Source organism: Hylobates moloch, unplaced genomic scaffold (assembly GCF_009828535.3).
Source record: "Hylobates moloch isolate HMO894 unplaced genomic scaffold, HMol_V3 SCAFFOLD_15, whole genome shotgun sequence".
NCBI lineage: Eukaryota > Metazoa > Chordata > Mammalia > Primates > Hylobatidae > Hylobates > Hylobates moloch.
In genome coordinates, this window is record NW_026652290.1 from 81242334 (window position 1) to 81260611 (window position 18278).

Consider the following 18278-nt stretch of genomic DNA (forward strand, 5'->3'; position numbering starts at 1 on the left):
GCTGAGGTGGGAGACTCACTTGAGCCTGGGAAGTTGAGGCTGCAGTAAGCCCAGATCGTGCCAATGCACTCCAGCCTGGGTGACAGAGAGACATCCTGTCTCAAAAAAATGAAAACAATGCAAGACTTTAATGCAGTTCTCTAGCAGTTCTTTATCTTAAATCACAGCTCAAACACGGGCATCATTTAGATAGTGATAGTAATAAATTATATCAACAAGTCCTTGAAATCAGTAATGATTAGGAAAATATTAAAACAATTTGCTGAATTATTTATACTATAGCTTATATTGCTGGTAAGCAGTTTTATGGTGTATATATATATTTAATTTTTTATTATGGTAAAGAACACATAAGATATAATTTATCCTACCTATTTTTAAGTGTACAATTCAGTAGTATTAAATATATTCACATTGTTATATAACCAATATTCAGAAAACTCTCACAAAACTGAAACTCCATACTCATTAAACAACTTCTTATTTTCCCTTCCCTCTAGTCCTTGGTAACTACCATTCTACTTTTTGTTTCTAAGAGTTTGATTATTCTAGATATCTCATATAAGTGGAATCATATGATTGAGATATATATATATATATAATATATATATATATATTTTTTTTTTTTTTTTTTTGCAGTGGCACGATCTTGGCTCATTGCAACCTCTGCCTCCCAGGTTCAAGTGATTCCCGTGCCTCAGCCTCCCAAGGAGCTGGGATTACAGGGGCCCGCTACCACGCTTGACTAATTTTTGTATTTTTAGTAGAGATGAGGTTTCACTATGTTGGCCAGGCTGATCTCGAACTCCTGACCTCAAGTGATCTGCCCACCTCAGCCTCCCAGAGTGCTGGGATTACAGGTGTGAGCCACTGCACCCAGCCCAATATATTTTTTTTGTTGTTGTTTCTGGCTTATTTCACTTAGCATAATGCTCTCAAGGTTCATCCATGTTGTAGCATGTGACAGAATTTCCTTCCTTTTTAAGGCCAAATTATATTGCTACATATCTTTATTTTACTTTCTTATTTTATTTTATTGAGACAGGGCCTCACTCTGTCATGCAGGCTAGAATGCAGTGGCATGATCACAGCTCACTGCAGCCTCAACCTCTCGGGCTCAAATAATCCTCCCACCTCAGCTTCCTGAGTAGCTGGGACTACAGGTGTGCACCACCACACCCAGCTAATTTTTGTATCTTTTGGTACAGACGAGTTCTCACTATGTTGGCCAGGCTGCTCTTAAACTCCTGAGTTCAAGCGATCCGCCTGCCTTGCCCTCCCAAAGTGCTAGGATTACAGGCATGAGCCACTGCACCCGGCCCCATGTCTATCCTTGGATTGGAGAAGAAAGAGAAATGATTTTTAAATTTGTGACTTATATAATTATGTTTATTAAATATTCTGAATATCACCCCTGCATACATCTTTTGAATACATTACATAGAGAGTAATATTTGGTTATATTTCCTGAAAGATAGAAATTTTATCAAGCAAAATGCTACTTTTAAGACAAAATTTATAAGATCTGATATTTAACTATATTTTAGAAAATTAACCTTTTCCTAAGTAGACTACTGAAGAATTGAAATTAAAACTTTTCAGGGCCGGGTGTGGTGGCTCACACCTGGATTCCCAGTACTTTGGGAGGCCGAGGCAGGCGGATCACCTGAGGTCATGAGTTCGAGACCAGCCTGACCAACATGGAGAAACCCTGTCTCTACTAAAAATACAAAATTAGCTGGGCGTGGTGGCACATGCCTGTAATCCCAGCTACTCGGGAGGCTGAGGCAGGAGAATCGCTTGAACCCGGGAGGCAGACGTTGCAGTGAGCCTAGATGGCGCCATTGCACTCCAGCCTGGGCAACAAGAGCGAAACTCCATCTCAAAAAAAAAAAAAAAAAGAAAGAAATTAATACTTTTCAACTCAATGTACTATTTTGTAGTATTTTATCCTAAGCTGATGTTGTATTAGATGATTTGTTTCTGACAGGAAACATCTAAATGTGGTCTAAAAAGACCCACGATTCCTGGATATGGAAAGATAAAACAGGTGTTACTGTTGATAGTTCCTCTGAGAAACAATATTGTTGGTGAAAGGAATTACATAAAAGTAGGAATTTATTATTTGTATCCTTTAATAATATTTTTCAAATGAGTGATGTTTCTTTAATGTGACCTTAACACCAAATTCCATCTCTTTTGATGATTTTGGAGAAGTTATAAGCTATATGTATTCAAATGAAGGGAATAGAGAAATATCTTCCAAAAATGATTGAAGGCTTTCCTCATCAGCTTCCTGAAACATCTACCAATCATAATCCTCAATCTTAATCTGACGGCCTGCTTCTACAGTATATGTTAGGAAATATATAAAATAAATGATAAAATATCCAGTTTGAGGACCAACACTGTGCTTCAAAAATGTACCCCTGAGCAACTAAAGCTTACAATGAATGTTCAAATAATTATAGATTAGGTAGAATAAAAATAATTTAAATATCAGAGTAGCATAGTCAAAAAGAAGGTAAATACTATTGTAGGCTGGGTCATTATGGTAACATTTCTTCCTCAAATAGGGAAATCCAGTATTAGTCTCATATAATTTTTGGCTTATTGTTAGTTTTATCTTTAAAGGCACTCTTAAAGGTTATACTAAGGATTTGCTAAGAATTAAATATTTTGTTTGGGTCTTAAAATCGTTCCCCTTCCTTATGTCTTTTAGATCTAACTTGCCCTACACAACTAGAGTAAGCATAAATGTAGTTTAAAGGTTAACATAACACTTACCTGTCAAGACACCTTAGAATAATAGTAGTCTTTCCCTGGAAATTAAAAAAGAAGGAATACTGTGTTAATGTCATTCATATGTAAAAATTGTATTATTGTTCATAATTGTGGCCCAAAATAGATTTTTAGTCAATTGAATGATAAATTACCTGGAAACTAAAAACTAGAAACTTTCAGAATTGTTCTCAAGTTTGATAAGTGGAAAAAGTTAACTGTCAACTTTCCATCACAGTGTAACTACACTGCTATTATTATAATTATAAGGTCCCACAGATGACAAATACTAGCAAATCATACCTCACTTAAGTGGTCAACTTGGCAGCTGTCTTAAATTTTTTCTCTACTTATCAATGTTAATTACTGGTTAAGCTGATGCTTAGTGTCTTTTAAAATGTTTTAATTCCAATTGTTGAAGTGGAAATAAAGAAAAAGGTAACATACAAATAAAGGATACATTGTAAATATGTTCAAAGTAAGCAATTCAGATACTGCATTAGAGTAATTTGTTTTAAGTCCAGAGGATGTACTTATTCCAAGTTTCTGTTTATTTTTATTTTATTTAATTTTATTTTTGAGACAGAGTCTCACTCGTTCGCCAAGGCTGGAGTGCAGTGGCATGATCTTGGCTCACTGCAACCTCTGCCTCCTGGGCTCAGGTGATTCTCCTGCCTCACCCTCTCAAGTAGCTGGGATTACAGGTGCACACCACCACGCCCGGGTAATTTTTGTATTTTTAGTAGAGACAAGGTTTTGCCATGTTGGCTAGGCTGGTCTTGAACTCCTGGCCTTATCTGATCTGCCCACCTCGGTCTCCCAAAGTGCTGGGATTACAGGTGTGAGCGACCACACCTGGCCCCAAGTTTCTTTTTAGGAGTAAGGAAATACAAGTTCTGGCCTAGTTCCTACCACTTGTCATGCAACTTAACTTCACAGCTTAGCCAGGGACTAGCTCAGTGATTTATATCATTTTTAAAAAATAGTAAAATCCTTTTTTTTTTTTTTTAAACAAAAGACCCCTTGCAAGGAAACAGATAAAAGAGAAACAGCAGGGCAAGCTCCACTGGAGGAAACCTTCAGGCTCTAAAGAAAATAATTTGGAGAACTCTGGATTGCCAAAAACACAGAACACTTATTATATGTGTTTTTGTTTTTACTAAAAAACCTACAGTTTTTGACAAAAAAGATAATTACTCCAGATTACATCTGGAACATGATCAAATTGAGTAAATTTTTTGTAATGAGATATATTAAAAAATAACTGGGGCCGGGCGCGGTGGCTCACGCCTGTAATCCCAGCACTTTGGGAGGCCAAGGCGGGCGGATCATGAGGTCAGGAGATCGAGACCATCCTGGCTAACATGGTGAAACCCTGCCTCTACTAAAAATACAAAAAATTAGCTGGGCATGGTGGCAGGTGCCTGTAGTCCCAGCAACTCGGGAGGCTGAGGCAGGAGAATGGCGTGAACCCAGGAGGCGAAGCTTGCAGTGAGCCGAAAGATTGTGCCACTGCACTTCAGCCTGGGTGACAGAGCAAGACTCCGTCTCAAAAAAAAAAATAAATAAATAACTGGAATTGTACAATATAAAAAGTATATTATTGAAGGATGTTTATTGGCCAGTGTTATATCAAACTGAAAAACTAAAAACAACCTACATGTCCCCAAATAGGCGACTGGCTAAATTAATTATGGTAAACCATATAATAGAATAATATATAGCTATTAGGAATGACAATGTAGAAATATACTTACTGACATAGTAAGACATTCATAATAGATCAGCATGACTCTTTTCAATTAAAAAATACTTTTCCTGCTTCCTTGAAGTACACACACACACACATACACACACACACATACATAGAGAGAAACAAACACACAAATAAATGTAGAGGGACATCACTGTGTTAATAATGATTATTTCTAGCTGATGGATTTGAAGGTAATTAATGTTTTTAAGAAAAAAAAAAGAAGAAAATCAGGATTTTCTAATTTTCCTACAGTGAACTTGTATCATATGTAGTATGCTGCAAACGTTTTAAATTAATAAGGGCTACATTACCTAAAAAGTAATGTACTCTACAAGAAAGTAGAATAAGAACTGGGAGGAATTTTAAATAATATCTAGCCAATTTCCTCAAATTTTCATGGTACACTAGTATTGATTGATTTAAATCACTCCTCCCTCTTTTTTTTTTTTTTAATTTTTTGTTTTTGAGACAGAGTCTCCCTCTGTTGCTTAGGCTGGAGTGCAGTGGCACCATCTTGGCTCATGAAACCTCTGCCTCTGGGTTCAAGTGATTCTCATGCCTCAGCCTCCGGAGTAGCTGGGATTACCAGTATGCACCACCATGTGCAGCTAATTTTTTGTATTTTTTAGTTGAGATGGGGTTTCACTATGTTGGTCAGGCTGGTCTTGAACTCCTGGCCTTAAGTGATCTTCCCACCTCAGCCTTCCAAAGTGCTGGGATTACAGGCTTGAGCCACCACGCCTGGCCTTAAATCACTTTTATTATTATTTCATATAAATGTATAATACTATATGGTAACAATTCCAAATTAACATAAACTAATCTGGGAACTGAAATCAAGTTTTAGATTATCATTAAAATTACAACCCAAAATTTAAAAATTCTTTAGTACACTGTGGTCCCCTGAGAATGTGGCCATAGTCTTGTGGGTTTCCTAATTCAAGAAACATTGACCTAGTACAAGTTCATTTAGAGACCATCGAAATGAATCCCATCTTCCCTCCCATTGCCTCAGTCGCCCCAGATGTCCAGCCCTCTCCTCTGACCCATTATCCCTGGAACTCTGAATTTCCGAACTCTCTAAACATCCCTTAATCTGGCCCAATAATCCCCTTCTGTCCTCCCTTCCTCTAAAATCCTTCCACTCTATGACTTCAGCTCCATGACTGGCAAACTCCCCGATATCTCAGCCTTTTCAGAATATTCTCTCCACCTGTTGGCCTTAACGGAAATATGACTTACCCTGAACCCCTTCCCCTGCAGCCTTGTTCAACGAAGCTATTTATTCTCACTACCCTATATACATTAGGATCCTCCTTGCTCCCCAGTGCCACCTATAAACAACTACTCTACCTCCCTCCTCTTGAAAAAACCTCAGAGGCTCGTATCAGTTTACCACCAGGGTTGTTGTCATCTCTTTTGGCTCACAATCTCCCTTACCTGCTCGGCTACTGTCATGAATCTTCTTCACACCCACATGGGTCTTGGCAATCCACCTGACAACTGGAGCTCTCAGTGCATTTGCCTCCCAATGGAGGCCTTTTCCCTCACTCTACTTCTGCCATGGTCACTTCCAAGGTGACATCTTGAAGCTTTCCAGTTTCACTGGAAACTGCACTGCTTCCAAAATCACATGTACAAACAACACATTCTCTAACCACTTCTTCAGGCATCCCCACAGTAATAACTCTTTGACCTTAGTGAAAGGTCTCAAATGTCCATTGACATCCCTCTTCCCCCCACTAAGAGTCGCTCCTACTCCATCAGCCTCTTCCTACCTTCGCTTTTCTCCTTTTCCATCTCAGAGCCCATAGTTTATCATTACAATCATCTCTGGTAAATATCATCCATGCCCTGAGCTCCCTCACTTTGCACTGTACCCAACCAGCAAAGACCGCCCCGGGTAATCACCTTCCTTCTCCATGCCTGCACCCGTGCAAGTGAGTGATGGTGGAGAAAAACCATGTACTCTGGGCAGATTAGTATCAAACTAACACCCATCATCAAAATGGCAGTCAACGATGATTGGCAATCCTATTACATTCCTCTAGTATGATCTCTTTCCCATTTGTTGGAATATCTGCTTCATACATTTTTCTTGATCATCTTAGAATTCTCCACACTCTTCACCTGAATTACTTCTCTTTCCTTACTTCTCACCTTCAAGCTTTAGCCATCACTCTCTTCAGGAGGCTTTCCTAGTCTCTCAACTTTCTGGGGTGAGTTAAGTGCCCTCTCTGTTTTCCACCACAGCATTTGTCTCATGGTATTGTCATTGTTGGTGTACAAGTCCTGATACACAAGTTCCTTCCCAGTAGAGAATGCCTTTCATTCCTGTTTCCACAGTGTCTAGCAGGATGCTTAGCATATAAAAGATGTTGGATCAATGTCAACCGAATGGATGAACAGATGGTTGGAAGGAGAAAGAGAAGGCAGAAGGGCAGTGGGCTTCTTTGGTAAAGGGTAATTACTATTAATTGAACGAAAGAAACATTAATTGCTTCTCTTTATCTTCCAAAATAATGTTCTCCATGAAGCAGAATCAGATACTTTTTTCTTTCTTTTTTGAAACAAGGTCTCCCTCTGTTGCCCAGGCTAGAGTGTAGTGGCACAATCACGGTGGCTCACGGCAGCCTTGACCTCCTGGGTTCAAGTGATCCTCTCGCCTCAGCCTTCCATGAAGCTGGGACTACATACCGGTGAGCGCCACCACACCCGGCTAATTGTTTTATTTTTTATTTTTTGAAAGACTGGGTTTTGCCATGTTGCCTAGGTTAGTCTCGAACTCCTGGGCTCAAGCAATCCATCTGCCTCAGCCTCCCAAAGTCCTAGGATTACAAGCATGAGCTACTGCACTCAGCAGAATCACATACTTTTTAAAGAACAGTATCCTCAAAAGTTTTAGATATCAAGGGAGTTCCCAAATCATCAGAAACAAAATTACTTTTATTACTAAAAACAAAAAACAGTTTGTATATGCCACATATTGCCATCAAGAAAAAGGGGTGGTTTCACAAGTAACAAAAAAAAAAAAAAAAACAAAACAAGACAAAACAGGGTATCATGACTACAAGGGAGTCAAGAATAACTGTTACAGAGAGTGCTAAGAGGATATTGGTAGGGGTATTTTGTATGTGAGCATTTGTATGATGGAGTCAGTAATCAGTACCATTAGTATAAGCCATTCTGTCTAATATTCTGTGTACAGAATGTTTTCTGTAATAGAAATGTATTTGTACCATAAGAATAGTACTAGTTATTTACTCATTTATTTAAATCCATGAATGTACCTACATGGCAGTAAGATAAAATGTAGGAAACTGTTAAGTACTATGCCTAATATGAAAATGACGTGCATCATAATAGTAAACTCATGAAATAACGCGTAGCCAGATGCGGTGACTCATGCCTGTAATCCCAGCATTCTAGGAGGCTGAGATGGGTGGATTGCTTGAGTCCAGGAGTTCGAGGTCAGCCTGGGCAACGCAGTGAAACCCCGTCTCTATTAAAAATACAAAAAATTAGCCGGGTGTGGTGGCGGTGCATGCCTGTAATCCCAGCTACTTGAGGTAAAATCACCCAAGCCAGGCAAGTCAAGGCTGCAGTGTGCTGAGATCGCACCACTGCACTCTAGCCTGGGCAACCAGAGCGAGACCCTGTCTCAAAAAAAGAAATAACATGCTTATAAAATATATACTTATATAGTTGGGTTAAAATTTTAAAATATAAACGATCTCTGATAATTTTATTTTAAAGAATTAAGTTTGAATTTTAAAAAGTGGGCCAATATGAAAACTCTGGAAAATAAAGAAATTAAAAACAAAATAAAAACATTAAGTGATTAGAATTTTACTATCCATATTTCTAATTTTTCTTAGAATGTTTTATTTACATATTTGTATAATTGGGATCATGTCATGTTTGACACTTGTGTCCTGCTTTTTGAATTCAGATTACATTCTTACATCACTAAAACCTTTTTCATGGTTGTATAGGTATTTCTCCCAATATATGTAATCTTAATGTTGTATATAAAACCCCCAATGGAGGGTGTCCGGTTGTGCAGGGAGGACCTTCTGGGACTCATCTGGAGACAAGACGGGTGCTCAGGCAGCCTGGGCACTGACGTTGCCCAGTGAACATGTAGTCTTGCTGATGCAGAGTTTAGTTTCTGAAAGCTTCCTATTTGTCAATGCACTTAAGTGGAAGCATGGAGCACAGAAAGTGAACAGGAATTCGAACCCCACACAGAAATGAGCTATGGCACTACATGAATTTCAGCGTCTTGCATCTGGCAAGCCTTGACCTTTTTGTGTCACCAGCCATTTTGCCTTCCTGGCAGGAACTCTGTGGGCCAGGCAAAGCTGCATGAAGATATGATGCATATGTTCCTGCTCTGTGTGGCCACTTCCAAGCCTTTCTGTATGCTTGGCCAAGTAAAACAGAGACTTACAGCAAGTGGGGAGGGGTCTCTGCCTACCAATCAGTGGTCCAATGGGAATGCTGCCATATTTCCCCCGATTTTTCAAAATAATTAATAACCCTGTAACAAATATCATTGACACAGTTCAATTATTCCTTTAATGAGATTTCTAAAAGTAAAGTAACAATCTAAAATATAAAATTGTTAAGATACTGACTTACTGATTTACAGACTGACTTAGATATTTAAATGAATCCTAGCTTTTATATTCAATTGTGGTAGAAGACCTGAATATTTTCAAATCATGAAATAAAAAAGTTTAAATATATTTTTCTAAAATTTTGTTTACTATTATAGTTTTTCCTAGATTAATAATAAGCACTTTTTAATTCATGCTAAACCAGATTGGTCATCTGGTTAAAGTGTTGAAGTATCTACATTTTAATCAAAGTATTAAAAGATATTTTACCAATGGTTGTTAAATCATCACAATAATTGAAAAAAAGAAAGCATTACCCCATTTTTACTGCCAATGAAGAAAACAGATTTTTCTCCAATTTCAGCTCCATCACCTTCACTTCTATTAATTCCTCTTTTTTCCACTTCAGCTTTTGCAATTTCCCAGAGAGTTTCACTACATGAGAGGCAGAAAAAACAAAATTGAGGGAAAAAGAATTCTTTCAAATATTTATTTCAAGCTCAGAGAAATTTTATTTCAGTGTAATTTATGAAACAAATGAACATTATTTTCTGAGGAACAATAATCTGGTAAAACATCTGAGGATTAGTCATTCTATGATTTTGTTTTTCTTTTCTTGCTTTGAACTAGTTCTTTGAAGAATACTGAAATTGATAAGCAGAGCCTTTATTGCCAGGATTTGAGGCTGTCTTATTTGGGGCTTCCCCTAAGGTTCATAGCTGTGTATGTTAGCTTCTCAGACACACATGGAGGTACAATGACTTTGGGAATGTACAAATTGAAAACCACAAACATTTAAGTCACCTAGGAAGATGGTAAAAGTACAATACCAGTGTATCAAATAATCTTTCCTCCCTGAAACATTTCTTTTTTGTTTTTTAAATTATGTTTTTGGGTAAAAAAAAAAATCTTTTTTTTAAATATAAAAGTATATGGGAGGCTGAGGCAGGAGGATCACTTGAGATCAGCCTAGGCAATATAGGAAGACCCCATCTCTACAAATAATAATAATAATAAATTAGCATGGGGGAGGGATAGCATTAGGAGAAATACCTAATGCAAATGATAAATTAATGGGTGCAGCAAACCAACATGGCACATGTATACATATGTAACAAACCTGCACGTTGTGCACATGTACCCTAGAACTTAAAGTATAAAAAAAGAAGAAGAAGAAAAGAAACAAACAAAAAAAATTGGCTGAGGCTGGGAGCCGTGGTTCACACCTGTAAACCCAGCACTTTAGGAGGCCAAGGTGGGTGGATCACTTGAGGTCAGGAGTTCAAGACCAGCCTGGCCAAAATGGTAAAACCCCATCTCTACTAAAAATACAAAAAAAAAAAAAAAAAATTAGCCAGGTGTGGTGGCGGATGTCTGTAACTCCAGCTACTCAGGAGGCTGAGGCACGAGAATCACTTGAACTCGGGAGGTGGATGTTGTATTGAGCCAAGATCGCGCCACTGCACTCCAGCCTGGGCGACAGAGCAAGACTCTGTCTAAAAAGAAAAAAGAAAAGAAATTAGCTGGGTGTGGTGACATGCACTGGTGGTCCCAGCTACTAGGGAGGCTGAGGCAGGAGGATTGCCTGAGCCCTGGAGGTTGAGGCTGCAGTAAGCATGATGACATCACTGCACTCCAGCCTGGATGACACAGCAAGACCTTGTGCGCCCCCCACCAAAAAAAAACCATAAAGAAAAAAAAACCCTAAAACGACAAACATTTTGAAAACCATCCTTTCATTCATTTCTTTACACAGATACATAACTTTACACAATAAAATCATATATATATTAATTAAAGCCTAAGTGAAAATGGAATATTAAACTAAAAACTAACCATGGGCAAGACTTGATAGGTCCTAGCCTGATTCTGCTACTTCCTATGTATGTGAACTTGGGAAAATTACCTAACCTCTTTAAATCTTTCATTCCCTAATTAAACAAATATTTATTGAGCACCTAATATATGCAATCCTCTGTGCTATTCCCCAGGCTCAATTGTTTCTCTATCTCTAAAATACCAATAAAAAAGAATACCAGCTTTATAGGATTGTCATAATTGTTAAAATATGTATGTAGTTTAGGGCATGGCCTATACAATTACAAAAATTATTGAGGGCTTGTAATTATTACTATTCAAGAACGAGGAAAAAAGAAAAAGGGTCAAAACAGGAGTCCTTAAATGTTTGCACTAAAATTCATGCATTTATTTCACAGGTGAGCCTTCAGAACTCAGTTTGGGGCTGTTTGCTCTTCATTTACACAACATTCTTTCAAAATGTGAGGATCTGCTTTCCAAATACCCAGCAGAGAGGAAAGACGGAGGTGCTTCAATCAGCCACTTCACCTGCGGAAATCGGGAAGTATAACCATAGCTTTATAACTGTAACCAATTATCCCGTGATGGAAAGCTGACAATTCTCCACACTATCCCAAGGAAAGAAAAAGATTTCTCCTGCTCTGTGATGCACTCCCTGACCCCTCTCCCTGACGTGCTTATAAATTGTTGAGAGAAGGTTTAGGAATATCTTGAGAATAGGTAATTAAAATGAATACCATAGAATTGAAGAGCTAGAATATAGTTTACAAAGCCTCTCCCGATTTCCCCCCTTAAAAGTGATGTTATACTTTCCACAGTGCCTTCCAAGTTTCCCCTCGCTTATTACTGCGAACCTCCGCTCCAGGAGGGGAGGCCCCTGGGGAGAAGAGGCTTTGTGGTCTAGCTCATCGCGGAATGTCCTGCTCCGGAAGTAGTCTCTGGCCTTCAAGAAACTTTTAGTCAATCATTGAATGGGTGGCGTTGCTGATCTTTCCAAATCTCTCACTTTTCTACCTAGGGAACTTTCTTTCCTGTTTGCGGCAGAATCTTTATGCTCAAGGCTGGTTCCTAGGTCCCCGACCCTGCAGACCCTGGTGGCAAGTAGCCACCCCCACAATCTTCCAACAGCTGGTCCCGCCTGGGCTTCCTCTCGCCAGGAATACTCTCAGCAGCCTTTCCCTCGCAAGCCGGGTTCAGGGAATACCTGGACATCGTCGACGGCCGGGTTGCAGCAAACGTCACACGCTCGGAATAGGGACCAGCCTAGAACCAGGCGGCCAGCTCCGCAAGGAGTCTGGAAGTGAGACCTTCTGGGTTGCCATGGGAGCGACGTCGCGGCCGCCGTTGCGTGGGAGAGGGGCATCATGGGAAGTGTAGTTCTCAGGAGTCCTTTTACATCTCATTCTCAGCCTCAAGATTTAGGATTGCTTTTAGATCCCAAGTTAGTAACTCCTTGTTACCTCCTAGAACGAGATGATAAGTGATTACAAACCTGGGATCTAAAAGCAATTGTTTCTGGGCTGGAAGTGTTCTTTTCTTTTAAAATTTTTTTACTGGGTGTCAACTATATGCCAAGGGTCTCTGCCCTCTCTCATCTTTCACTGCTTTTCTTCCCAATCGCCATGATTTAGGAATAGAGGGTGTAACAATCTCTTGAGCTGTTTTCTAGTAATTTACTAGGAGCAAGGAATATTCGGACTTTAAAATTTAAAATAAGGCACGTAATTTTAATATTTTCCAACTTTCTAGATGTTTAGTTGTTTCAAGTTTTATTCAATAGCACATTGTGTATTTATTAATAAATTAATGAAGCCAGTGCATCTCCTACATACTTCATTTACTTTATGAATGTAGATTATTTTCTTTTGGAACTTTGTGGTCTCTTTATAGATCTCCAGGAGTGTCCATAAATAACGAACATTGAAATAAATAACAATCATTGAATATGCAAGGCCCTATGCTACACAGAATAAGGAATAAAGAGATGAGTAAGAAAAGATCACTACCCTTAAGAAAGACATACTCAGCTAATTATAAGCACCTAAGGAAGTGAGTGATCTAAGCTATTGTATAGAGGTACAAAAATTTCATGAGGGCAACTGACTAATGATGCCTGAAGGAGATAGTGAAACATTCATGGCACTGATAGTATTTGGTCTGTGTTGAATGCTGAGTAGACTCAGGCTTTCTAGCCTAAGAGGCCCTGAATATTTGAAGGAGATACCCTGCTTCTAATCCTCTACTATTCGCTTGATTTCTAGGGTGTGATGTTCAAGGACATGGGCTTTGGCGTGAGATGGACCTAGGTTCAAGTTCTGACTCGGCCGCGCTGGCTAAGTTGTCACATTGCCACATCAGGTAAATCACTGAGTTTCTGATCCTGTAAAGCGGGGAAGATTGTGAATCTTATGAGAGATAAATGTAGGTAAAACATAACTTACGTGTGTGTCTGACACATTATAACTGCTTAATGCACAGCATTAGGAGATATACCTAATGCTAAATGACGAGTTAATGGGTGCAGCAAAACAACATGGCACATGGATACATATGTAACGAACCTGCACATTGTGCACATGTACCCTAAAACCTAAAGTATAATAATAATAAAAAAACTGCTTAATGCTTGTTATTATTGTGTGATAAGCTGCTGGTCAGCAACTTGGAACAAAGAAACACAAGGAACACATTCCTGGAAACAAGGCTGATGGTTGATAAAAGGGTGTTTATTTCAGACAAAGTCATTGGGAACAAAATCCTCCCAACATCTAGGTATATTTTGGAGACATAAAGAACACTAAGTTGCACATAGGAAGGGAATTAATGGGAGTAGAGCTCACCGAAGAAAGGATGATTTTTCAAAGGAGGCTTATACATCTGTCATTGAATCAACAGCTATAGCCTGGTGCTAAGCCAGCCTTTAAGCTCACAAACTGATATGGGACAGATTGTAATGAATTGTAATGATTTGGGTTCTAGAACTTCAGAATACTTTTGCATGCTAGTTAGGAAGGCCTGTTGATACTGATAGCAATAACGACAGCTAACATTTTTGCCAAGTGCTTGTATTGGGCACAGTACTCAGTACTAGTACTTCAAAAGCACACTTGTTTGAATAACTGGGAGAGGTGTTTGAAGGAGGGAGCTTGGTAATGAGGAAAGTGAAGGTGACCCGGCTGGGCCCTGATCAGCAGCATTGATTCAGGGTTGATTCAGTTGATCTGACTGAGCAGGTGAGTTCCCCTTTCTTCCTTCATTCCTCTTGAGGCCTTCATACTTGGGCAAAGAAAGTGACTTTCCTGGGTAGATGAAGATTGTTCTTAAGGTAAGAATGGAAGGAGAAGGAGACAATTTTATGCTGCTTTCTGGATGGAATGAGCAACAGTGCAGAAGGGTAAAGGCGTGTGCAAGATGTGTTTGGGAAACTGAATAGTTTGGGTTGCGATCATATAAAGTGCCTGGTGGAGCTACAGTGGAAGAGCAAACTGGGCAGGTAGATGGGGCTACTGTGAAGGATGCTGTAGTCTAGACTTTACTGTGTTGGTTATGATAAACCAAACAGGGTTTAAAAATAGGAGTGTGTCATGATTAGCCATGAGTTTCAGTGAGACAATTTTTTGCAGCTGTGTGAAGGATGGTTTGGCATCTAGAAGACCATGTGGAGGCTATTAACAATAGCTAGGAAAGTGACAGGCAGAGTTTTAAATTTTTTTCCCTTGTTTTCAAAGTTATATAAGCTAATTGTAGAGGAAAAAAGGTATGCACAGAAAATTAAGAGGGTAAAATAAGCATAAGCCAGAAGTAATAACTATTAGGTATTTTGGAAATACATTTGATACGTTTCATTCTAATCTTTTTTCTTACAAAGTTGAGATTAATTGTAAAGTTAATTAATATCCTGATTTTAACATGTATTTCCCCATATAAAATTTAAAAAATGCACCATATCAAATTTTTAAAATGCATTATAAACATAACTTTGATGGTTGCAGAATATTTCACTGCATAGATTTTTCATAATTTACTTAAGCATTCTCCTAATGTTGAGTATGTTTGGGGTGGTTCAGAGTAAACACCTAACATGAGCTGGGTTAATCACAGTCCTTCCCTGAAATTTTTCAAACTAGAATTGGGAAAAGCAAGTCATTCTACCTCTAGAGGAAATTAGCATATTTTATGCTAAATGAATTATTTTGTAGTTAGTGAGCACACATCAGACACACATCAATATGAAGGGAAAGGGCTGGCATATGTCTCACGGCTCTAGTTTGTCCCTAAGGCTTGCCTGTGTCCTCACCTTTCTTATGGCTTGGTTGTTCAGCTTGCTCTTTGATTATATGAGACATCCTAATATCCTTGTAATACAATTTCTCATTTTTGTCTAAGCTAGTTCAAGTTGAATTTTGGAATTTACAGCAAAAAGAGTTCTATCTAATACAATTACCAGACAGTAGAGAGTAAGACGTTGGTAAAAGGGAGAAAAGTCAAGGTTTCTTTCTTGATTGATGAACTGGTGATCCTCTTAACCAATTTTGAGTGGCACAGAGCAGGAGAAGCAGGTTTAGAGGACATGGTGAGTTTGAGATATCATCCAGCAGACACTTGGACCATTTGGGGTCTGCTGGACTTGGCAGTTAAGTGGTCAGTGATAACCTCATGTGAAGATGTTTCGGTAGAATAGTCAGAACATGAAAGCAGTGTTGATGATACCCTATCCCTGAGGGGAACATCTTATAATCTGTACATGATCCAAAACCCAAGAACTCTCCACAAGCTTTCCTAAGGTTACACTTTCTGTAAACTTTTCTCTCATAAAAGGCAACTCTTATTGGGGTTTGATAGCATTTTCCAGAAACTCAAGAAGTTAATAACATCTAAGCCATTTCCTCTGGTATTACCCAATATTCAGTTCCTAGGAACTCCTGGGAATTCATTAGAGCCACATAGTGACAGAGGGAATTAGCCTTCTCTTACCACTGCCACTGCTAAAGAAGAGTTATTTGATTTTCATAAAACCACAATATAACCTAGCAGCACGTTCAGAAAGAGCTGCCCTTCCCCTCCCACCCCCACTCTGTTTATTAGAAAATTATGTTGGCAGGCCGGGCACGGTGGCTCACGCCTGTAATCCCAGCACTTTGGGAGGCCAAGGCGGGTAGATCATCTGAGATCAGGAGTTCGAGACCAGCCTGACCAACATGGTGAAACCCTGTCTCTACTAAAAATACAAAAAATTAGCTGGGCGTGGTGGCAGGCGCCTGTAGTCCCAGCTACTCGGGAGGCTGAGGCAGGAGAATGGCGGGAACCCAGGAGGCGGAGCTTATATGAGCCGAGATGGCGCCACTGCACTCCAGTGTGGGCGACAGAGTGAGACTCCTCTCAAAAAAAAAAAAAAAAAAATTACCTGAGCGTGGTGGCAGGTGCCTGTAATCTCAGCTACTTGGGAGGCTGAGGAAGGAGAACTGCTTGAACCCGGGAGGCAGAGGTTGCAGTGAGCCAAGATCGCGCCATTGCACTCCAGCCTGGGCAACAAGAGCAAAACCCCGTCTCAAAAAAAAAGAAAATGGGCCGGGCGCAGTGGCTCACGCCTGTAATCCCAGCACTTTGGGAGGCCGAGGAGGGCGGATCACGAGGTCAGGAGATCGAGACCTTAATGGCTAACATGGTGAAACCCCGTCTGTACTAAAAATACAAAAAATAATCCCAGCTACTCGGGAGGCTGAGGCAGGAGAATGGCATGAACCCGGAGGGCGGAGCTTGCAGTGAGTGGAGATCGCGCCACTGCACTCCAGCCTGGGCGACAGAAAAAAAAAAAGAAAATGATGTTGGCAAAGCACAGGAAGGAAGGGTACTCAGTATTCAAGTGCGGTGCTGAACATTTGTGTCCTATTTTGGAGTTATTTGCTAATAGACCTTTCCCTAGGAAAGTTGGTATTCCTTGCCTGTTACTGGACTGCAAAATAATATAAAGCATACAATAAAGTTTTTTGGAATTATGCGAATTATAATCCAGAGTCACTGTGACTATGTACAATTTAGGTCAAATGAAATCCAACAAATAAAATCACAATATAAAGTAAATGCTTAGCTTGTCTCCTCACCCTAGCCTCTGCCCAGACCCACCAACTCTTCTTTGTAGGACTGATCTTCCCACTTAAATCCCCAATAATTGAGTGTCATAAAGATATTGAAAAAAAAAAACACCCAAGAAAAGCCTGTATGTTGGTCTCACTGAAATATAAATCTTGCTTCACTCTAAATATCTACATGTGGACTTATCTTAATTTGGAATTTAAAGGGGAAAAAATTCTTTTTGTTGCAGTTAAATCCCTTTCCTCTTCTTCTTTTTTTTTTTTTTCTGAGACAGAGTCTCACTCTGTCGCCCAGGCTGGAGTGCAGTGGCATGATCTCAGCTCACTGCAACCTCTGCATCCCGGGTTCAAGCACTTCTCTGCCTCGGCCTCCCAAGTAGCTGGGATTACAGGCGCCCGCCATCACACTCGGCTAATTTCTGTATTTCTAGTAGAGACGGGGTTTCACCATCTTGGCCAGGTTGGTCTTGAACTCTTGATCTCATGATCCATTCGCCTCGGCCTCCCAAAGTGCTGGGATTACAGGCGTGAGCCACCATGCCCAGCCATCACTTTCTTCTTTTAGGGAAAAGAGAATGGGGGGAAATGTGAGAGGAGATGTCATTTCTGCATAAATCAGGTGGGCAGCAGGGAAACTGCTCTGTCCACTTCTTCTTGCTTATCACTTCTCTTCCTCAATTTTCAAATTACTGGAGCTGTGCCTCCCTAGAAATCAGCTGCAGGAGGGGTGAGTGGGTGGGGGAAATATGTTCTTGGCATCCCACCAACAGGTAAAGCCTTTTTCTAGAGAAATATGGTTATCCACGGTGGTTACTTCTTCAGGATCATGCTTCAGGTACAATTAAGGGTTAAATGTATTGTTCTAGGAACTTGATCACTGTGTACTTTTTTTAATTGGCAGGTAGACGTAAGCACATGTATTTCTTTTTAATGAAAAAAAATCCAAACAGCAAACTATTAAACACATTTTTGAAACAAAGATTCTTTATAAGTTGTGACTAACTTCTCTTGTAAATTGAGAGTTAAATTCATTTCTAAGCTATGATAGTATTTGATTTTAAGGACACACACACAATCCAGAACATTTAAGACAAATTTTTGGAACACAATTCATTCAACTCACCTATATGAAATATGAAATCATGGGAGAACCAATATTTCTATTTACCTATTTACATATTATGTGTCAATATGCACACATATGGATTA

General features: G+C 39.5%; 1 protein-coding gene across 7 annotated transcripts in view; it reads right to left on the reverse strand.

Annotated features, from left to right (window-relative positions):
• DYNC2LI1 (dynein cytoplasmic 2 light intermediate chain 1) overlaps positions 1-12334 on the reverse strand; it is a 72204-nt gene extending 59870 nt beyond the window's left edge. For all 7 annotated transcript variants that reach the window (XR_009210120.1, XM_032177993.2, XM_058429045.1 and 4 more), the window contains exons 1-3: positions 12182-12334; positions 9477-9594; positions 2788-2822 (exon numbers count right to left, since the gene is read on the reverse strand). Coding sequence is in view for 6 of the 7 variants with exons in the window: in XM_032177993.2 (XP_032033884.1) it covers positions 2788-2822; positions 9477-9594; positions 12182-12189 (161 nt within the window). In the remaining variant the exon portion in view is untranslated. The remainder of the gene's footprint in view (positions 1-2787; positions 2823-9476; positions 9595-12181) is intronic.
• Positions 12335-18278: the final 5944 nt, after the last annotated feature.